At 42.6% G+C, this 18,477-nt stretch overlaps 1 protein-coding gene across 5 annotated transcripts in view; it reads right to left on the bottom strand.

Annotated features, from left to right (window-relative positions):
* Window positions 1-256: 256 nt before the first annotated feature.
* NKTR (natural killer cell triggering receptor) overlaps window positions 257-18,477 on the bottom strand; it is a 46,105-nt gene continuing 27,884 nt past the window's right edge. For 3 of the 5 annotated variants that reach the window (XM_082046374.1, XM_082046376.1, XM_082046378.1), the window contains 10 exons: window positions 18,106-18,251; window positions 17,464-17,683; window positions 16,705-16,860; window positions 14,414-14,501; window positions 9,859-10,004; window positions 6,001-8,940; window positions 5,694-5,789; window positions 5,385-5,444; window positions 4,748-4,846; window positions 257-2,079 (listed from right to left, as the gene is read on the bottom strand). In XM_082046374.1, the coding sequence (XP_081902500.1) occupies window positions 2,001-2,079; window positions 4,748-4,846; window positions 5,385-5,444; window positions 5,694-5,789; window positions 6,001-8,940; window positions 9,859-10,004; window positions 14,414-14,501; window positions 16,705-16,860; window positions 17,464-17,683; window positions 18,106-18,251 (4,030 nt within the window). In that variant the 3' untranslated portion in view covers window positions 257-2,000. The remainder of the gene's footprint in view (window positions 2,080-4,747; window positions 4,847-5,384; window positions 5,445-5,693; window positions 5,790-6,000; window positions 8,941-9,858; window positions 10,005-14,413; window positions 14,502-16,704; window positions 16,861-17,463; window positions 17,684-18,105; window positions 18,252-18,477) is intronic. The other 2 variants (XM_082046375.1, XM_082046377.1) reach the window with 2 other exon arrangements.

The raw sequence follows: 18,477 nt of genomic DNA, 5'->3' as shown, positions 1-18,477 counted from the left end.
ATTTCTCCCTCAGCCTTATTTCTATTATTCTTCTCCTGGTCTTACAAATAAAAAGTCAGATCTGAAATATGCCAAAGTCCAATTTTGGGGCAGTTTTTTCTCTACTACTGAATGGCATTGTTTATATTTGTATATTTTGTGACACCAGTTCTGTTTTCTCAGTAAGGGGAAAAATCCAAATTACATTATGAAACTACACCAAACCTTGAGTTAGGACTGAAATATTTGCTAGAAACACGTCTGTAAACGTTCGGACTCGAGTAATAAATGTATTTAATGTCAAAAGCATAAACAGCTTACAAAATATTAATTCAAAAGGATTACGGCCACACAGAGAGTTTCTCATTGAGCTACAATAAGTCCAGAGTTTTGGGTTCTTCTAGAAAGTGAAAAAACTGATCAGACAAATTCAGTTTTAGGAGCCCGAATACAAACGTTTCATGGAGAGAAGTGCAGAGATTCCCTCCAGTCTTCAAACCTCATTGCGAACTTTGTGTCCGTGTCGCAGATGCGGATCAAAAGGTGGTTTTCAGTGAGTTCGATTCAATGGGACACGGTATGAACTGACACCCGAGCGAGAAATGACCGCTTTTCATTTTCAAGCTGTTGGGTCCTGATGAGATTTTAAACCAAAATCATTTTCAATAGTTGAAAACACTTGAGAGCATCCCAAGTTATTACAGAAAATCAGTAAGGAAAACTACTATAATACAACAGTGCTCATTAGCTCTAATAAAGCTACATTAGTCTGGTTTTTGCACTACAGACCCCACTTTCCGTTATGGCGTTAAAAAACTGTTCCTTAGTAAACATCTTTCTAAACGCTGAAAAAACGTTACAAATTTAACAACTCAATCGGAATATTGCAAAAATTACTCAATTACTTCAGCTGAAATCTGTGTATTTGTTTGCAAACCGTTTACCTGTAACGCGGAGTCATTTTTGGTATTCAACTTGAAAGTATTGTCCATGCTTTTTATCAGGCATATGTGCAGTCATATTAACAATATATATACTTCAATATCAATATTCAATATTCCCTGTGGTAAATGGGATCCATCTACAGACATTTTATAAAGGAACCGTTTGTTTTCTCAAATAAATCATCGTTGTGGAAGCTTTTAAAAAGCGTTTCGAACAAACTCATGATACACTCAACAGTTCACAACGTTCGACTTCAAAATGTGGGGAAATCTGCCAAGCAACATAATACGAATTGCAATTCAAAAAGAACCACTTGCTTTAGACTCTTAAGAATATCGCTCATCACAAAATCCACTTTTAAACATAAAAGTTTAGACAAGTCGGATATTAAGATCAAACGCCATTCATCGGTTTGATTATTCCCATTGTGTATAATCTCATTTTCTGCAGATTTCTGTAGTATCACAGTACGGGAAGGATTAAGACGGAGCAGCAGGCGTCGTTTTTATCACCCAACTGCTGTGTATATCCTGTATATAACACAATAAACAAACAAGACAGCACGGACCCCATTTTTCAGCATTAAAAAAAGAGCATTTCAATAAACTAGAAATGGCATCCTTTGTAAGAAGTTTTCTTCACAGTTTTACAGTTAGAATGTATTTAATAACAGGCAGAACGCCTTAAGGTGTTTCTAAACATACTTAAGGACGGTACCGATCGCTGCACTCAGGAAAGTGGCGACAAAATTCACCTCGACGTCATTCATGGCTTGGAAAATCCAATTCAAGGCAATAAAACCGTTCGTTTTCTTTTTCTTTGACTTTGTAGAAGTAGCATTTGATGTAAACCATACAAATAAACCACAACGCAAACCAATCATCCCAGTTGAGTTGAGCTCGGTGCTTCTCTCCGTAAGTACGCGGTCTGGCAAGTGAGTTCATTTTAAATGGGAAAGTTTCAGCTAATTCAGTAAACACCCTTAGACTTCACTTGTGACGCTGCCAAACCAGCTTTTAACATAACACTGAAAGAAAATAAAACATTAAATATGCAGTTTCCACCATCAAATGTTTTCAGCTGTATCTGCTGCTTCCACTGGGGCTTCGGTTGTTGGAGTAACTGCGATCGCTTTCGCTGTCAGAGCCGTACGATCTACAAAGAAAAGATTGTAGTATGAGTAAGGCATTGACACAGTCTCCCACAGCAGCCTCACAGCTAAACTGAGGGAGTGCGGTCTGGATGATCGGGTAGTGAGGTGGAGTGTGAACTGGCTGAAGGGGAGAAGTCAGAGAGTCGTGGTCAATGGGGCAGAGTCCAGTTGAGGCCTGTATCCAGTGCAGTGCCTCAGGGGGCAGTGCTGGGGCCGGTGTTATTCAATATATTCATCAATGATTTGGATGAGGGAATAGAGTGACTGTCAGCAAGTCTGCTGGTGACACCAAGCTGGGAGGAGTGGCTGACACTGGAAGCTGTGCTGCCATCAGAGACCTGGACAGGCTGGAGAGCTGGGCAGGGAGAAATTTAATGAAATACAACAAGGGAAAATGTAGAGTCTTGAATCTGGGCAGGAACAACCCCAGGTTCCAGTGCAAGTTGGGGAATGACCTGTTGGAGAGCAGTGTAGGGGAAAGGGACCTGGGGGTCCTGGGGACAGCAGGGTGACCATGAGCCAGCACTGGGCCCTTGTGGCCAGGAAGCCAATGGTACCTGGGGTGGGTTAGAAGGGGGTGGTCAGTAGGTCAGAGAGGTTCTCCTGCCCCTCTGCTCTGCCCTGGGGAGACCACACCTGGAATATTGTGTCCAGTTGTGGCCCCTCAGTTCCAGCAGGACAGGGAACTGCTGGAGAGAGTCCAGCGCAGCCACCAAGATGCTGGAGGGAGTGGAGCATCTCCCGTGTGAGGAAAGGCTGAGGGAGCTGGGGCTCTGGAGCTGGACAAGAGGACACTGAGGGGTGACCTCATTAATGTTTACAGATATTAAGGGTGAGTGTCAGGAGGATGGAGCCAGGCTCTTCTCGGTGACAACCAATGATAGGACAAGGGGAACACAAAAGGTTCCACTTAAATTTGAGAAGAAACTTCTTCCTGGTGAGGGTGGCAGAGCCTGGCCCAGGCTGCCCAGGGGGTTGTGGAGTCTCCTTCTGTGCAGACATTCCAACCCGCCTGGACACCTTCCTGTGTAACCTCATCTGGGTGTTCCTGCTCCATGGGGGGATTGCACTGGATGAGCTTTCCAGGTCCCTTCCAATCCCTGACATTCTGGGATTCTGTGATTAAAACGCCTCAAAATTGCGTTTCCAGCTTCAAATTCAAAATCGCTTCACATAATAAAATAACCCACTGTCAAGACAGGTGCACAAGACAAGAAGAAAACACACAAAAAGGCAATTACAGGATCACATTACGTATCACTGAAGTGTTCATTATTGGATGACTTCAAACTCAAAATACTTATTTTACATGATGAAATCCTGTGGAACTGAAGTCTGTGGTTTTAACTATAAAATTTCCTGCTTTCTCAGATACAGCTAAAAATACTCCAAAATAACTGCTTTTGCAAGTGTGAATTCTCACTGAGAAATATATTGTAACAAACAGAATTTAGCGTTTCTCAACTAAGATAATTTCACATATCTCGGTGTATAAATTGCAGGGTTTTTTTTTGTTTGAAAAAGGGTCTTAAGAATTTAGGGGCCATAAGAACAGGATTGTGTGAGTGTCTGCAGAGTGGAGATTGTAATTAAAATATTTTGGCTTCTCCAGAAGAATTCCAAGCTCAGCACCTGGCCAAACATCAAGAGAGTCCAGCTGGTTCTAAACAAGCCACAGGTCACATTCAAATGACACAGAAGTAAACTCGCAGTCGAGATTCTTCTACTGTTGTGCTTTCTACATGAAAAATGTGGGGATCCTAATCCAGCCTTGTTTCTCTGAAGCTTCCAACATCCTAAACCAATGATTTTCTATTTCAATACTCTTCGTTAAGTTAATTAGTTTCCCCCTGGACAAGATGAAATGTTTTCTTACTGTCAGAACTAGGTGGGGAAATGGGTGAGAGTAAAGTCCAGTAAGAGCTGGGACAAAGTTGGGAAAAAGAGGCTGAAAATTTATATTAGTCTTAGAGATTTGGTTGATTTGCCACTAATAGGTAACATATTAAAAACATAAAACAAATTGGCGTGTGTATATGGCGGCGTGTTCCATTTCTCTTTGTGAAACGTACTCACACCTGTAGAATTCCCCTGGACTGAGTATAATTAAGCTTACCCTAAACTGATCAGATGAAAACAGGATCTGCAGGTAAAATGTTATTTCAAAATCTGTCCTAGGAAGTTCACAATTCATTCCAGATCCTGCAATTTTTAAGTTCCCTTACCGGTTTTCTTCTGTTCTGTTCTATGTTTTTTAAATCCACTCTTGCAGTCTAACTAAGAATTTACCATCCGAAGGAATTCTTTGCATACCAGGTAGATTTTAATTCGTAACAGGGAGCTTGATTTAAATCTTGGGAGCTGCTTCATTGTAGTTTTTAGGAAACATTTAAAATTATTAAAAAAAGCCCAAACGTGCTTATTTTGAATGCAGACACACAATGAACTGGACCAACCTCCCTTATCCTGGTTTCTTCCCCATCTTCAAAATTCATTATGTCAGAAATTCTCATTTCCTCACTCACACACTTGCTCTAATTTTAATTGTGTTTAATTATTTTGGCAACAGTATTTTTTTAAGCTTGGAGGGAAAAATCCACGAGCTTTCATAAACATCCGAAGTATGTATTTAGCTCATTCTTTTGCATAAATACAGCGTCAAAGTCATACCTGGATCGCCTGTCGTAGCTTCGAGACCTTCGATAACTGTCGCTCCTCTTGCTTCTGCTTCGACTTCTGCTGTAGTAACTGTCGTACGTGTACGAGCGACTTTAAAGGGAAAAGAAAGTCACTGAAAATCTACAATTTCTTGTCTAAAATGCTATTTAAATGCCCGTTTTAAAGACGTTTATATACAGAGTAAGTGGCTATGCAGAAATGGCTTTTGAAGAATGCAGCAAACGGAGCAATTCTGCGTTTTATAGAAGTTCAAATACAAGAACAATAATCTCGAAAACAACAGCTACATTTGCAAATTTATTAATCTAGAAAAGACTTCAGCATTTAAAAAGTTGTGTTGTCTCTACAAATTGTAGATGCAGTAAAAATCTTGCCTGCTAATACTTCCGAAAACAAGCAACAGATTCTGTTTATAACTCCGTTTTATTGTGACAATAAAGGGAAATGTGTTCATTATGATCTCGATCATCACCTATAAATAATACCAGGATGATTTGGTTCTTCTCACCTTTTAAAAGTCTTATTTTGATTCGCTATCATGATATTCTAAAGTACCACAGATAAAGAGGTGTTCTTCTGAGATATTTTTATATTGATTGCAGGGTTTATATAGAATTATAATCCATACCTGGATCGACTGTGATGACCGTAAGAACTACTTCTGGATCTGCTTCTGCTGTAGGTTCGACTGACAAAAGCAAAAAGACAGTTGAAGTTAATCAGAAACAAGCGCTGAAGAAAGTGAGGGGAGAGGAACATGTTTTGCTCGCAATCTCTTATCCATCCAACACAATTATTTTACAGTAACAGGAAATTTTGCAATCTGCCTGTTCTAACTTGCGCATTCCAAGAGATCCTTCAACACATTTCCAACCCACTGGGCGCAATTTACTGATTTCATAACATACTCAATGCTACTCCGAGTAGAGAAACTCACCTACGACTCTTGTAACTGTGGTAAGAACTACTTCGACTTCTTGAGCGATCTCTACTGTACCATCCTCTGCTTCGGCTTCGCGTGTAGCTCCTTGACCTATGATCAATGAACAATTTGAAAAGCAGAAAATAGAGTATGATTGAAAAGAGCAGCACAAAACAGGAAGCAAAAGCATTACGAAGCTTTATCTTTTCATCTAAATATTTATGCCACGCTTGCTAAACGAGACAGTGCTGTTTAAAAGAAAAAGGCAAGCTGAAAAACATCAGAACTTTCAAGTTCTGTGGGAATAACCCAAACTTCTTACCTATACGAATACGTAGAACTTCGGGATCGACTTCTTGAGTGACTGTAAGATATGGACCTTGTTCTGTGTCTGGATTTAGATCCGGATTTACTTCGTGACCTGCTGAGACTCCTGGACGGGCTGTTGTCATCTCTACTCGGAGATTCCTCCTCGCTGGAGCTCTCTTGGTTCCTTGGCCTCCGATTCAGCCGCGCTGTTTTCCTCACTTCATCAAACAGAGATCCCGGCCTTACTTTGTTCTTGGCTTTTATTTCAATCCTTAAACCCGCCGGTTTAGGCTCTGGTGCCGAAGCAACGTTCTTCACTTCTGCGGCAGCACTAACTGTTGCTGACTGTAAGTTACCAACGCCTTGCAAGGGTTTCCACTTATTATCGATCACATTGCTCAGTGTATTTTCAGGAATTTCGCTTTTTATACTACAGTCTTTAGCGCTGGACGCAGGGACAGAATTATTTTCTTGCCTTCCTGTTTCTTTTTCTTCTTTAATATTCATAAAGTCTATAATATTGTTTCCTAGTTTGGCAGCATCTTGTTCTGGGGGCTCGTCCTGTAAATCTCTGTTTATAGCGGCGGTTAAAGCCGGAGGTTTAGCAGTGAGGATGACAGGAGACAAAACATCCACGTCAACCTTCCCGGGCGAGTTCCGATCCGGGGTACAAATCTCCATGTTGTCATCTGTCTCAATCACATCTTCCAATCCATTCTGGTTACTTTCCTCAGCTTGTTTCACCTCATTCTTGCAAGCGGCCACACTTATTCCCGAGTTTAAAACACCGGTCGAAGCGTTTGTTTCAATGTTATCTTTATTAAGGTTGCTGCGATCTGGTGAGGCATCACATGTAGTGTTTTTACCAAGAAGCTTTTCGTCCTCACAAGCCTTTTCACCATTTCCCATTTTATCTTTGGCTGTTTCATCCTTTTCATAAACTTGGTTTTTATCCTTTGTGTCCTTGCTAAGCTGTTTTTCTTTTTTATCATCCTTGGGAAGCAGTTTTTCATTGACCTCATCATCATCTTCTTCATCAAACTCCAGGGGGGGCTGCCAGTGAAACATTTCTTTTCTTTTCTGAACTTTGTGCTTCTTCTCCTTTTTCCCTTTGGATTTTTCTTTCACCTTTTTGGAATGTGATTTTTTCAGAGGTTTTTTCGATCCGTGTTTGTGTCTCTTTGACTTTGCTCTGACGTTTGTTGAGCTGGAACAAGAACTCTCTGATTCAGAAGACGACAACCGTTTGCCGACCTTCCACGCGCCATCGGAATCCAGAAATTCCGAAGAACTCAACTGTTTTTTGATCCTTTCAGGAACGCTGAGCTCTGTGTCAGATCCTGATGTGGCTTCTCCTTCTTCTTTACCAGAGGAGGGTCTGGAATCTCCCCTATTACGCTTTGTCTCCCCTCTTTCAGAATTGGACTCCGAGTCCCATTTACTACTCGAATAGGATTTTCGTTTGGTTTTTGCACCACCTCTAGGTTGCTCGGAAGATTTCTCCTTAGTCACTTTCTTTTTGCCACGATCGGAATCCCGCTCGCCCTTGGATTTCTCCTCCCCTCTCTCCGAATTTAATCTATTTTTGTCCTGTTTCTGAGGATCTCCTTCTAATTGCAAACGGCCTTCTTTTTCTTGGCCAGCTTTCCTTTTGGCAGAACCCTCGCTGTCAGTGGAGAAGTCCGAAGATGATAAACTGTCGCTCTCTTTCAATCCTTGCGAGGAGTCATCGTAGTCTTTTGTACTCTTATAAGGGAGAGTGCTTTCCGAGCTCGTTTCTTGCCTCACTTTAACAGATCGACCTTTTTGATCCCCCGCTGTCGATTTTCTTTTGTTTCTACGTCTCTCATCATCACTAAGGGAATAATAAGATGTCGAATCGCTATAACCCGACCTCTCGCTGCGGTATTTACTCGGCGACCTGCCAGAAGAAGGAGATTTTGTCCTAGAGCTGGACGGGCTTCTAGATCTCGTGTAAGACCTCGAGTACGACCTGCTCCGAGAGGACCTGCTTCTTGACCTCGGCCAACTATCCGAGCTGCGCTCGCTCCGAGATTTGGAATAACCGCTTCGATCGCTGTCCGAACTCCTTTGCTGCTTACGATACGAGGAAGAAGTGTTGGCCTCTTTAACGACGACTAAATTGTAATTAGTTTGCAAGGGTATTAAATGAGTTGTTTTCGCTTTCATCTCCTGAATACGCTCATAGGATGGTTTCCACGGTTTCTGGCCAGGTTTCCACCTTGAAGGTGGGGGACTGTCACTTAAGGGTATAACGGGGAGGTTTTCTGGGACAACCGGTGGTATGACGACTTTATCAGTTGGGAGCATAACTGCTCTAACAGGCTCCGCAGTCTTGATCAACTTATTTTCATTTAATTGCGTTGAAATATTTCGTGGAGAATTGGAAACAGTCTTTTGGTGCCTCGAGTTAGAACTCGACCTTGACCGACTTCGAGAACGTGACGATTTAGAGGCGGATCTTGATCTAGAACTTCTTCGGGAATAAGATCTTGATTTAGACCTAGACCTGGATCTGGACCTGGACCTGTAGTATGACCGGGTCCCTCTGCTTGATGAAGTCGATGAGGTCTGGTCGTCCTTATCAGATTTAGACCAGTTTCTTCTGGATGAACGTCTAGAGGACAATGAAGAAGAGCGAGATTTCCTCTCGCGATCGCACGATGATTTTGTCCTCCTGAGGAAGGAATGCGAGGACTCTACATCCGACGAGGCCGATGTTTTCTTTTTCTTCGTTTGCTTGTGCTTCTTGAGATGCTTCTGCTTTTTAGATTTCTTTTTATGTTTCACCTTCTTTTTCTCTTTCCTGTGCTTTTTGTGATGGCTCGAATATCTCACAGTACTTAGATCAGAATAACCATTGCGTGACCAAGATCTTGATCTCCGGGATGTGCTTCTTTCATCCCATCTGCTTGTACACGGGTCACTCAACCTAGAAACCAAACAAGCGGGAATTCTTTAAAAACTTCAGATAAACTATTCTCCCCACCTCCAATACAATTAATTAAGTTTAAAAAAAACCAACACACACCCCATTAATACTACCAGACAATTCTGTTTTGACTGAGCTTTTAGGAGATGCAATTATATTACTATCGAGAGATGTTAAATCAGCAAACATCAGCAAATTCTGCACATTGCTGAACCTGCGTAAAGAGATTTAATGTTTTAACTACTCTAGTCCACAGGACTTTGACCTCTCCAACTATAGGATTCTTAAGCCACATTTAAACATAGATTTGAAAACATCATCTCATTTAGTTTTCTTTTAGCTGCAACACAGCAATAAACTGAACACACTCTGTATATAAAAAGAACTATCAGAAACATTTGCAGTTAATAATTATTTATATAATATTCTTCAGCTTTCCTTTTGAGGTTTATCTATTATAATCCGATAGGAGCTCGTATTTAGGATCAAGTCACAGAGTTTGCAATGACAAGAATCATTAAAGCAATCTAGGATTGGTGGATTTGACCGTCTTATTCGGCATCCAAAGAAACCTTATAACCAAGTTTGAGGCTAAAGGAGATCCGACAGGATTAGGCCTTTTGGAAAGCAAGAGGAAAACTGGACAGGTCAATTAATTACTGCTTAAATAAGTATCCAAGGTGGCACACTCTGTGATGCTGCTTTTCAGCCCAGGTTCATCTGGTACCACGTTACCAAGCAGGAAGGTTTTGAGAAAGTTTTCCACTTCTAAATATTTGGAATTTAAATGGAATGTGTTAACCACAGAGATATTTACATTTTTTATTCAAACACCAATGACACGGTAAACCTACAAAAACTATTAAAGCCTGTGTAAAAAAAACAAAGACACTTTTAAGTCTGTAGTAAGGATCTTACTTATCGCCTTTACTCCACTTCTCTCCACTCGGTGGTCGATACGTTCGCAGTCTCTGCATCTCCTCTTTCCAGTGAGGGGGGGTCTCGCTGCTCTCATCATCATCGGATTCCGAACATGACCGTGACCGAGGTGGGGTGTGATACCGCTAGGAAAGCAAAGACAGTTGGAAAATGGAGAAAATATATGGCATCTCTTGCACAGATTTTGCACGTGTAAGACAAGCCAGACAACATTATCCACAGAGAGTCATAGAATCGCAGAATGTCCTGGGTTGGAAGGACCCACAAGGATCATTGAGTCCAACTCCTGTCCCTGCACAGGACAACCCCACAGTTCACACCGTGTGTCTGAGGACGTTGTCCAGTCTCTTCTTGAACACTGTCAGGTTGGGGCCGTGACACCTCCCTGGGGAGCCTGTTCCAGTGTCCAGCACCTCTGGGTGAAGAACCTTTTCCTCATGTCCAACCTGAACCTCCCCTGGCACATTTTCCTGCCATTCCCTCGAGTTCTGTCATTGGTCACTAAAGAGAAGAGTTCAGCACCTGCCCCTCCTGCTCCCCTCGTGAGGAGCTGTAGCCGCCATGAGCTCTCCCCTCAGTCTCCTCTTCTCCAGGCTGAACAAACCCAGTGACTTCAGCTGCTCCTCATACGGCTTCCCCTCCAAACCCTTCACCAACTTCGTAGCCTCCTCTGGACACTCTCCAGAAGCTTTATCTCCTTTTACTCCTGTGCCCAGCCCTGCACACAGTGAATGCTCCAGGTGAGGCCCGAGCAGAGCGGGACAATCCCCTCCCTGCCCGGCTGGCCGTGCTGTGCTGGGTGCACCAGGACACGGGTCCCTCTTGTCTCCAGGGACGCTGTTGGCTCATGAACCCCCAGATCCCTCTCCATGGAGCTGCTCTCCAGCCTCTCATCCCCCAGTCTGTCTGTACAGCCGGGGTTGCCGTGTTCCAGGTGCAAAACCCAGCACTTGCCCTTGTTGAACCTCATGTGGTTGGTGATTGCCCAGTTCTCCAACTTGTCCAGATCCCTCTGCAGGGCCTCTCTGCTCCCCAGAGTGTCGACAGCTCCTCCCAATTTTGTGTCACCAGCAAACTTACCAAGCAATCCCTCAAGTCCTGAGTCATTTATAAAGACATTGAAGAGCGCCGGCCCTAAGATGGATCCCTGTGGAACCTGCGAGTGACTGGTTGCAGCCTGAAATAACCCCATTTACTAGAACCCTTTGAGCCCGTGAAGAAAACACAAATTCTAGATTTCCTGCCCCAAATACCCACTTTTGGTTTGCATGTATCCCACATGAGACTGGATTACATAGCTGACCCTCTCTTTTCATTCTGAGAGCCTTTCACAAAGCCTGAGAGGGGCCAGCAGCTAATTAATTTTTATAAACAGAAAAGGAAGATTTAAGGAGAGGTCATGGATTCCCTTGACCTTTTGGAATAACACAATTACTGAGGATAACCAACTTTTCAGGATGCTAAAGCACCGACATTTCACTCCAGTTCACAGACACTTCGCTGTTTGTACGAGTCAAGACAAGCCCTGTTTCTAAAGCGACTCTTGCTCAGCTGGTCAGAAACGGGAATCCAGTTTAAGACAGCGTCCAAGCAAAAAAAACCCCAACAAAAATGACCTTTCACAAGAAAAACCTTTCACAAAACTGTAATAAAGCTTCATACTTAAAAAAAAATAAGCAAAAAGAGCTGCTTGTACAGCAGAGAAAAACCTATAATATTGCTAACTCATTGTTTTCCATTACCCAGTTAGATACACACTTGGGTAAATCCTGTGAGGAAATCAGATGCTGCTTGCCTCAGAGAAAAAGACCCAGATTTCACTCCATTTCGGGCCGTTTCTAAAAGCAAGTAATATGTGAAAAAATGCAGTTTACGCCCCATAAAAAACAGAAAGATATGTGTATTGGTTTATTCAGTTAGTTACAGGCAAAAGTCTTTTAAGACATCCTATTTATATTAACAAAAAAAAATAAAGATAAGCTGTAATGAAGATTTGGAGCTTCCTTACCCTTCCAGATGAAGCAACAACTACTTGAGAAAGGTTTTTTCCAGATGAATGGAATATGACAGGCTGGGAAGGTTTCATGGAGCTCCCTAACTCTCATATGATACCCAAGAGGATTCAAAACTATAAATGACTATTTCAAAAAGCATCAAACAAGTTCACCCTGGGTAGAAACTATTGCTAATCAGACTATTAGAGATGGCGGATAAATGTTTTCCAACTAATTGTTAACTCTAAATTATTTCTGGTATTACTGGTTTTCATTCTTAATTTTGTCAAGAAGGTGGGAAAACCATGATAAAAAAAGACACCAACACCCAAATCCCTGGCAAAAGCCAATTCCACTCAGCTTTAAGCTGTTTTTCCAAGTGTCTTTGCATAACTATTTCAAAACACTCAGTTTAAAAGGCTTCCTTTGGTGGATATCACAAGCGTCAAACGCAAACGAGAGCTGTCAGATGCAGAGACAGCGATCAGATTTAACGTTGGCCAAAGAGTTGTGATGAACGGAGCCAAGTCCAGTTGGTGGCCAGTTGGTCACCAGTGGTGTCCCCAGGGCTCAGTGCTGGGGCCAGTTCTCTTTAATCTCTTTATCAGTGATCTGGATGAGGGGATCGAGTGCACCCTCAGTCAGTTTGCAGATGACACCGAGTTGGGTGGGGTGTTGATCTGCTGGAGGGTGGGAAGGCCACACAGAGGGCTCTGGACCAGCTGGATCGATGGGCTGAGGCCAGTTGTCTAAGGTTCAACAAGGCCAAGTGCCGGGTCCTGCACTGGGGTCACAACAACCCCATGAACGCTGCAGGCTGGGGAAGAGCGGCTGGAAAGCGCCTGGGGGAAAAGGACCTGGGGGTGTTGGTGATAATGGGTGAACATGAGCCAGCGTGTGCCCAGGTGGCCAAAAAGGCCACCAGCATCCTGGCCTGTGTCAGGAACAGTGTGGCCAGCAGGCCTAGAGAAGTGATTGTGCCACTGTACTCGGCGCTGGGGAGGCCAAACCTCGAATCCTGGGGACAGTTTTGGGCCCCTCACGCCAGGAAAGGCCTTGAGGTGCTGGAGCGAGTTGAGAGAAGAGAACGGAGCTGGTGAGGGGCTGGAGCACAAGTGTGATGGGAGCGGCTGAGGGACCTGGGGGGTTCAGCTGGAGAACAGGAGCTGAGGGGAGACCTTCTGATCTCTGAACTGCCTGAAAGGAGCTTGGAGCCAGGGCGGGGGTCGGGCTCTGCTCCCCAGGAACAAGTGATAGGACAAGAGGAAACGGCCTCAAGTTGTGCCAGGGGAGGTTTAGTTTGGATCTTGGGAAGAAATTCTTCCCCAAACGGCTGTGGGGCATTGGAACAGGCTGCCCAGGGCAGTGCTGGAGTCACCATCCCTGGAGGGGTTTAAAAGGCATTTAGACAAAGTTCTCAGGGTCATGGTTTAGTGCCAGAGTTGGGTTATGGTTGGACTCTATGATCCTGAGCGTCTCTTCCAACTGAAATGATCCTATGATTCTATGAAACAAGGGCCGGTTCTCAGGCCAGGCTCAAATACTACAATACCTTGGTCCACACTAAGGTTATCTATGTTGTTAATTTTGTGGTTTAAAATAACTGCATCACAGGGGATCAGTAGAAAAGCACTTCTCAAATCCAGTGGCTATCACATACTCAAATCACACAGCTCAAACTAGTTTCAGTTAAGACCATTCTAACTAAAAGTGTCTTCAGCTATACAGATACCGATTTCTACATATAAACTTGTTTTATTTTTTTTAGCAATTCCAAAATTTCACAAGCAACCCTTGGTTTGTTTTCTAGTCACTCAAACACTGCGTAATAAATGGATCCAGGAAAACCTTCTAAAGGGGAAGAATATGTTCAGCCATAGGGTGCGACAAGTTTAATTGCACAATTAAATGCACAATTAAATTGCACAATTCAAATGCACAATTAAAAAAGCTTCTTTTTTTTACTTTCTCCTTTTTCTACTGACTGAACAACAAGTGTTGCTGTGCAATGTCTTGGGGGTTATTAAGGAGACAAGAAAAGGGTTGCTTGAGTACAGAACCAAAGCAAAAGTCTTGAGAATAGCAACAAAATTAAGCAGAAATTAAATCTGCAAAAATAGTGGCAGGTTTTATATTGGAAAGTAAAAACCAAAAAGGATTGAGTCTGTATATCTGTAAAAATGCTTCACTAGCAGCACTGCAAAGAAACTTCTTGCCCATGCCAGGTTATGTATGAAATTCCACAGACTTAACCTCAGCCAGGACAAAATTGGACGAAACTACACGAAGTAGCTAAAAAAAGGAAACAAAAGGTTGACTTAAAACGTCAAAAAGCACAACAAAGAATGGAAGTGATTCTATCGAAGGTGCGAAGAAAACTGTTGCTCCTCAGCATTGTGTGTGTGACCATCAGGAGATGCACAGCCCAGAAATTCTAGATCTACAAGTTATGAAGTGTCAGACGAAGCCCCCGAGGGAATTCAAAGCTCAATGTCAGAGAAGAGAGGAAAGAAAAGAACATAATTAAAATAGTCACTTACTATTGTGCCTCTTCCTTTAATTTTTCGTCCAGATTTAGAGACCGATGGTTTCTGGTCGGTCGGAACGGGCGTAGCATCAAGCAGCTTCCTACGTAAATCAGTAAAATATGAGCCCGCATGAAAAAAGAATGAACTTAAACTAATTTTAAGTTAATAATAAACTAATTTTAAGTTCAAATTTGCATGCCCTGCGCAAACCCCTTGTGAATCCCCACCCTGTGCATCCCACCCTTGTGCAAACCCCTTCTGCAAAACCCCCCCATGCAAAACCCCTTTGCAACCCTCCCCTGTGCAAAATCCCTGTGCACACCCCTTGTGCATCCCACCCTTGTGCAAACCCCCTGTGCATCCCACCTTTGTGCAAAACCGCCATGCAAAAACTAATTAAACTAATTTTAAGTTAATAACGCCAAATATTAATCTTATTCATTTGAAATGGTAGAGCTAAGGACTCAGTGAGTTCCCCAAGAAATAAAGCAAGATATGCAGATGATCTTTTGAGGTCCCCTTCTGATCCCTAACATTCTGTGATTCTGCAACAAAAGGCAAATCGATATATATTTGTTTTTGACCAAATGTGTGGCGTATCTGACCTCTCTACACGTAAAAAATTACAAATAATGACATTGCCAAGCACACTATTAAAGTTGTATGTGGATTTTCTAAAGTGGTTTGATCACAAATCATGAAGACAACACGGACAGAAGAGTTTCAGGATATCAGGAGCTACCCAACAATGTTTTAGCATAAGAGGTAATTCAACACTCCTTGCACATTTTGGGTAATATCCGCAAAAGAAGTAGTTACTGAGGCTTTGGAAATATAAATAATGTTTCAACAAAAGGTTTACAGGAGAGTATTCCATTAACTGAAGTTAAAAACAAACTGATTTTAGAGATATCTGGCAGTGTAATGTATGAGCTCATCTCAGTCCAAAGCAAAGATATTTGCTAGAAACTAAATGCAATTTAGTAGAGGCACCAAACACAAACTGAAAGTCACTTGTGAACTCATGACTTTGTATCAAAACGAGGGTATTTTCTCTCATTCCCAAAATCATAGATGGATCATATAGGTTCTGGTTGACTGATTTTAAACCAAAGTTTCTTCTTCAGTCTAAGAAAGATGAAAAATCACCTCTGCCAACCAAGTCTACCTTGTAATCAAATATTACCTGGGGTTTACACTGCAAAATTCCTTCTGAAATTATTCACTCGTTTTTTTGCATCATCTGTAAATGAGTTTAAGGTCACAATATGCACAATCCTTAAAAAACACTGGAATTAACCCATTTGATTTTGCTGAAATATCCTGATGCAAGTTGGACAGGCTGGAGAGTTGGGCGGGGAAAAAGTTAATGAAATATAACAAGGGCAAGTGTAGAGTCTTGAATCTGGGCAGGAATAACCCCAGGTTCCAGTGTAAGTTGGGGAATGACCTGTTGGAGAGCAGTGTAGGGGAAAGGGACCTGGGGGTCCTGGGGACAGCAGGATGACCAAGAGCCAGCACTGGGCCCTTGTGGCCAGGAAGGCCAGTGGTACCTGGGGTGGGTTAGAAGGGGGTGGTCAGTAGGTCAGAGAGGTTCTCCTGCCCCTCTACTCTGCCCTGGGGAGACCACACCTGGAATCTTGTGTCCAGTTGTGGCCCCTCAGTTCCAGCAGGACAGGGAACTGCTGGAGAGAGTCCAGCGCAGGGCAACAAAGATGCTGAAGGGAGTGGAGCATCTCCCGTGTGAGAAAAGGCTGAGGGAGCTGGGGCTCTGGAGCTGGAGAAGAAGAGACTGAGGGGTGACTCATTCATGGGGATCAATATGGAAAGGGTGAGTGTCAGGAGGATGGAGCCAGGCTCTTCTCGGTGACAACCAATGGTAGGACATGGGGTAATGGGTTCAAATTGGAACACAGGAGGTTCCACTTAAAAATGAGAAGACACTTTTTCCCAGTGAGGGTGGCAGAGCCTGGCCCAGGCTGCCCAGGGGGGTTGTGGAGTCTCCTTCTCTGCAGACATTCCAACCCGCCTGGACACCTTCCTGTGTAACCTCATCTGGGTGTTCCTGCTCCATGGGGGGATTGCACTGCATGAGCTTTCCAGGTCCCCTCCAAACCCTAACATATTGTGATTCTATAAGAATTATTACAAAGAAAACTGTAAAAAGGACAATTGAATGCCCTCATTTCAAATTTTGGACACTCCATCGCTTGCTATCGGTACAAGCAATCCAGCACTAGCCAGAAAATTTTACGCAGAGTTTCCACCAAGCCAAAAGAATCAGAAAACTCAGCGGTTCTTACGGTTCAGGCTCTACATTGACAACGGGCACATCTCTTCGGAGCAAAAATCTGTTTTCAGGCACTGGGGGAATTTCTTCAGGACGTACCACAGGTTTGTCCCTCTTAGTAGAAATGTCGACGGCTTTTTCTGTTATATCACTCTTGTCGGAAAGGCTGCTACGGGCAAAAATAGGTTGATCAATCCAAATTAAGCATTGACTGAGAAATACAACTTTTGAAAAGTAATTCCCCAACAAGCCCCCAGGATGCATCCAACTTCGAGATGGTTTAACAACTAAAATGTGTTTTGCTAACAACCCGTTTTAGGCCCAAAGAAGGATGGTGCTCTTATTGGAAAGAAGGTTCAATTCTTGCTCTGCAGCAAATCATTTTGCTTTTAAGTTACGCTATGTCACTAAATATTTTTAAAATATAATCCAAGATTATTTATTTATTATTATTATTATTATTATTATTATCTCAGCATGTTAAAGTCTTCGGTTCTCAATTTAACACAGTTACACTGAGTCCCAAAGAATTTAACATGCTGAGATTTACTTTTCAAAGTCACCCTGGCTTCTATCTACAAAGATCTTAAACTCCCTCATTGAAATATCATCCCAACAAGCTCCACTTTATGTTTTTTTGCTTGCTTGGTTTCATTTGCTTATAAAAAGTATCAAAATCCAAACTTCAATGTGTTTTCGCACTCATTGCTTGAGCACTTTGTGCAAAGTAGAATTTCTCAGTTTTCTCTGAAATTGTTAAGAGATTAGTCACCGTCTTTGGTTTGAGGTTCGCTTGCCCCTTGGATCCTCTTTCTTCCTCTCCTCCTTCCTGCGTTTTCTTGCCTGTTTGGTTTTAGCTCTTCTTTTACGCTTTCTTCTGCTTCTTTCATTTTCAGCTTCGCTTTCAGACGATGTTTCTGAAGAGCTGGATGCGCTGGAGGACGAGTCGGAAGCTTCTGAGTCAGAACAGACTTTCTTCTTCTTCTCCAAAGCTTAAAAGAGACATTTTAAATTCACAATGTGTGTGTAGCGTGCATATGCGCAGCGCAAAACGTACCATTTTATAGAAGTATAAATACACACATGTTCTGCTTCAGAGGAGCTCTGTGAACTTATTTCAAAATAAAATACAATCATAAAAAGTCATATAATTATGTCCGGTCTAAACTTGTACAAATCAAATGAGACAAACACCTCAAGGGTCAGTACTGGGGCCTATATTATTCAATATATTAATCAATGATTTGGACGAGGGAATAGAGTGACTGTCAGCAAGTTTGCTGGTGACACCGAGCTGGGAGGAGTGGTGACACTGGAAGCTGTGCTGCCATCAGAGACCTGGACAGGCTGAGAGTTGGGTGGGGAAAAGCTATGCCGAAAACCATGGCAACATTGAATTAATCTGTGTGCTTACCATCTTTCGCCGACTTTGTGGCCAGCACCCCGCAGTCAATAACTCGCACGTCTGCGTAGGGTCTACTCGCAGTATCGGTTTTCAGGTTTTCTATTTGTTCTATTACTTCAAAACCAGAAATAACCAGCCCGAAGACAACGTGTACGCTGCAGAAATTAAAGTACAAACCTTTACATATTGCTGGAATTATTTTCCAATGAAGTTATTCTGAAACAGAGACTGGCATCTGCCAGCTTCGCTGGCATCATCTGGCTCTTCAAATGTATTAAACTTTACAAGGTTTTGATGACTTTGACATCTATGACAGTGTTAAAGTTTCGTGCAACATGAAACAGATTCATGCCAGTTCAATTGGAGATAAATACTTGATGT

Source organism: Streptopelia decaocto (genome assembly GCF_964273445.1).
Source record: "Streptopelia decaocto genome assembly, chromosome: 2".
Classification (NCBI taxonomy): domain Eukaryota; kingdom Metazoa; phylum Chordata; class Aves; order Columbiformes; family Columbidae; genus Streptopelia; species Streptopelia decaocto.
This window is presented reverse-complemented; position numbering and strand designations above follow the sequence as displayed.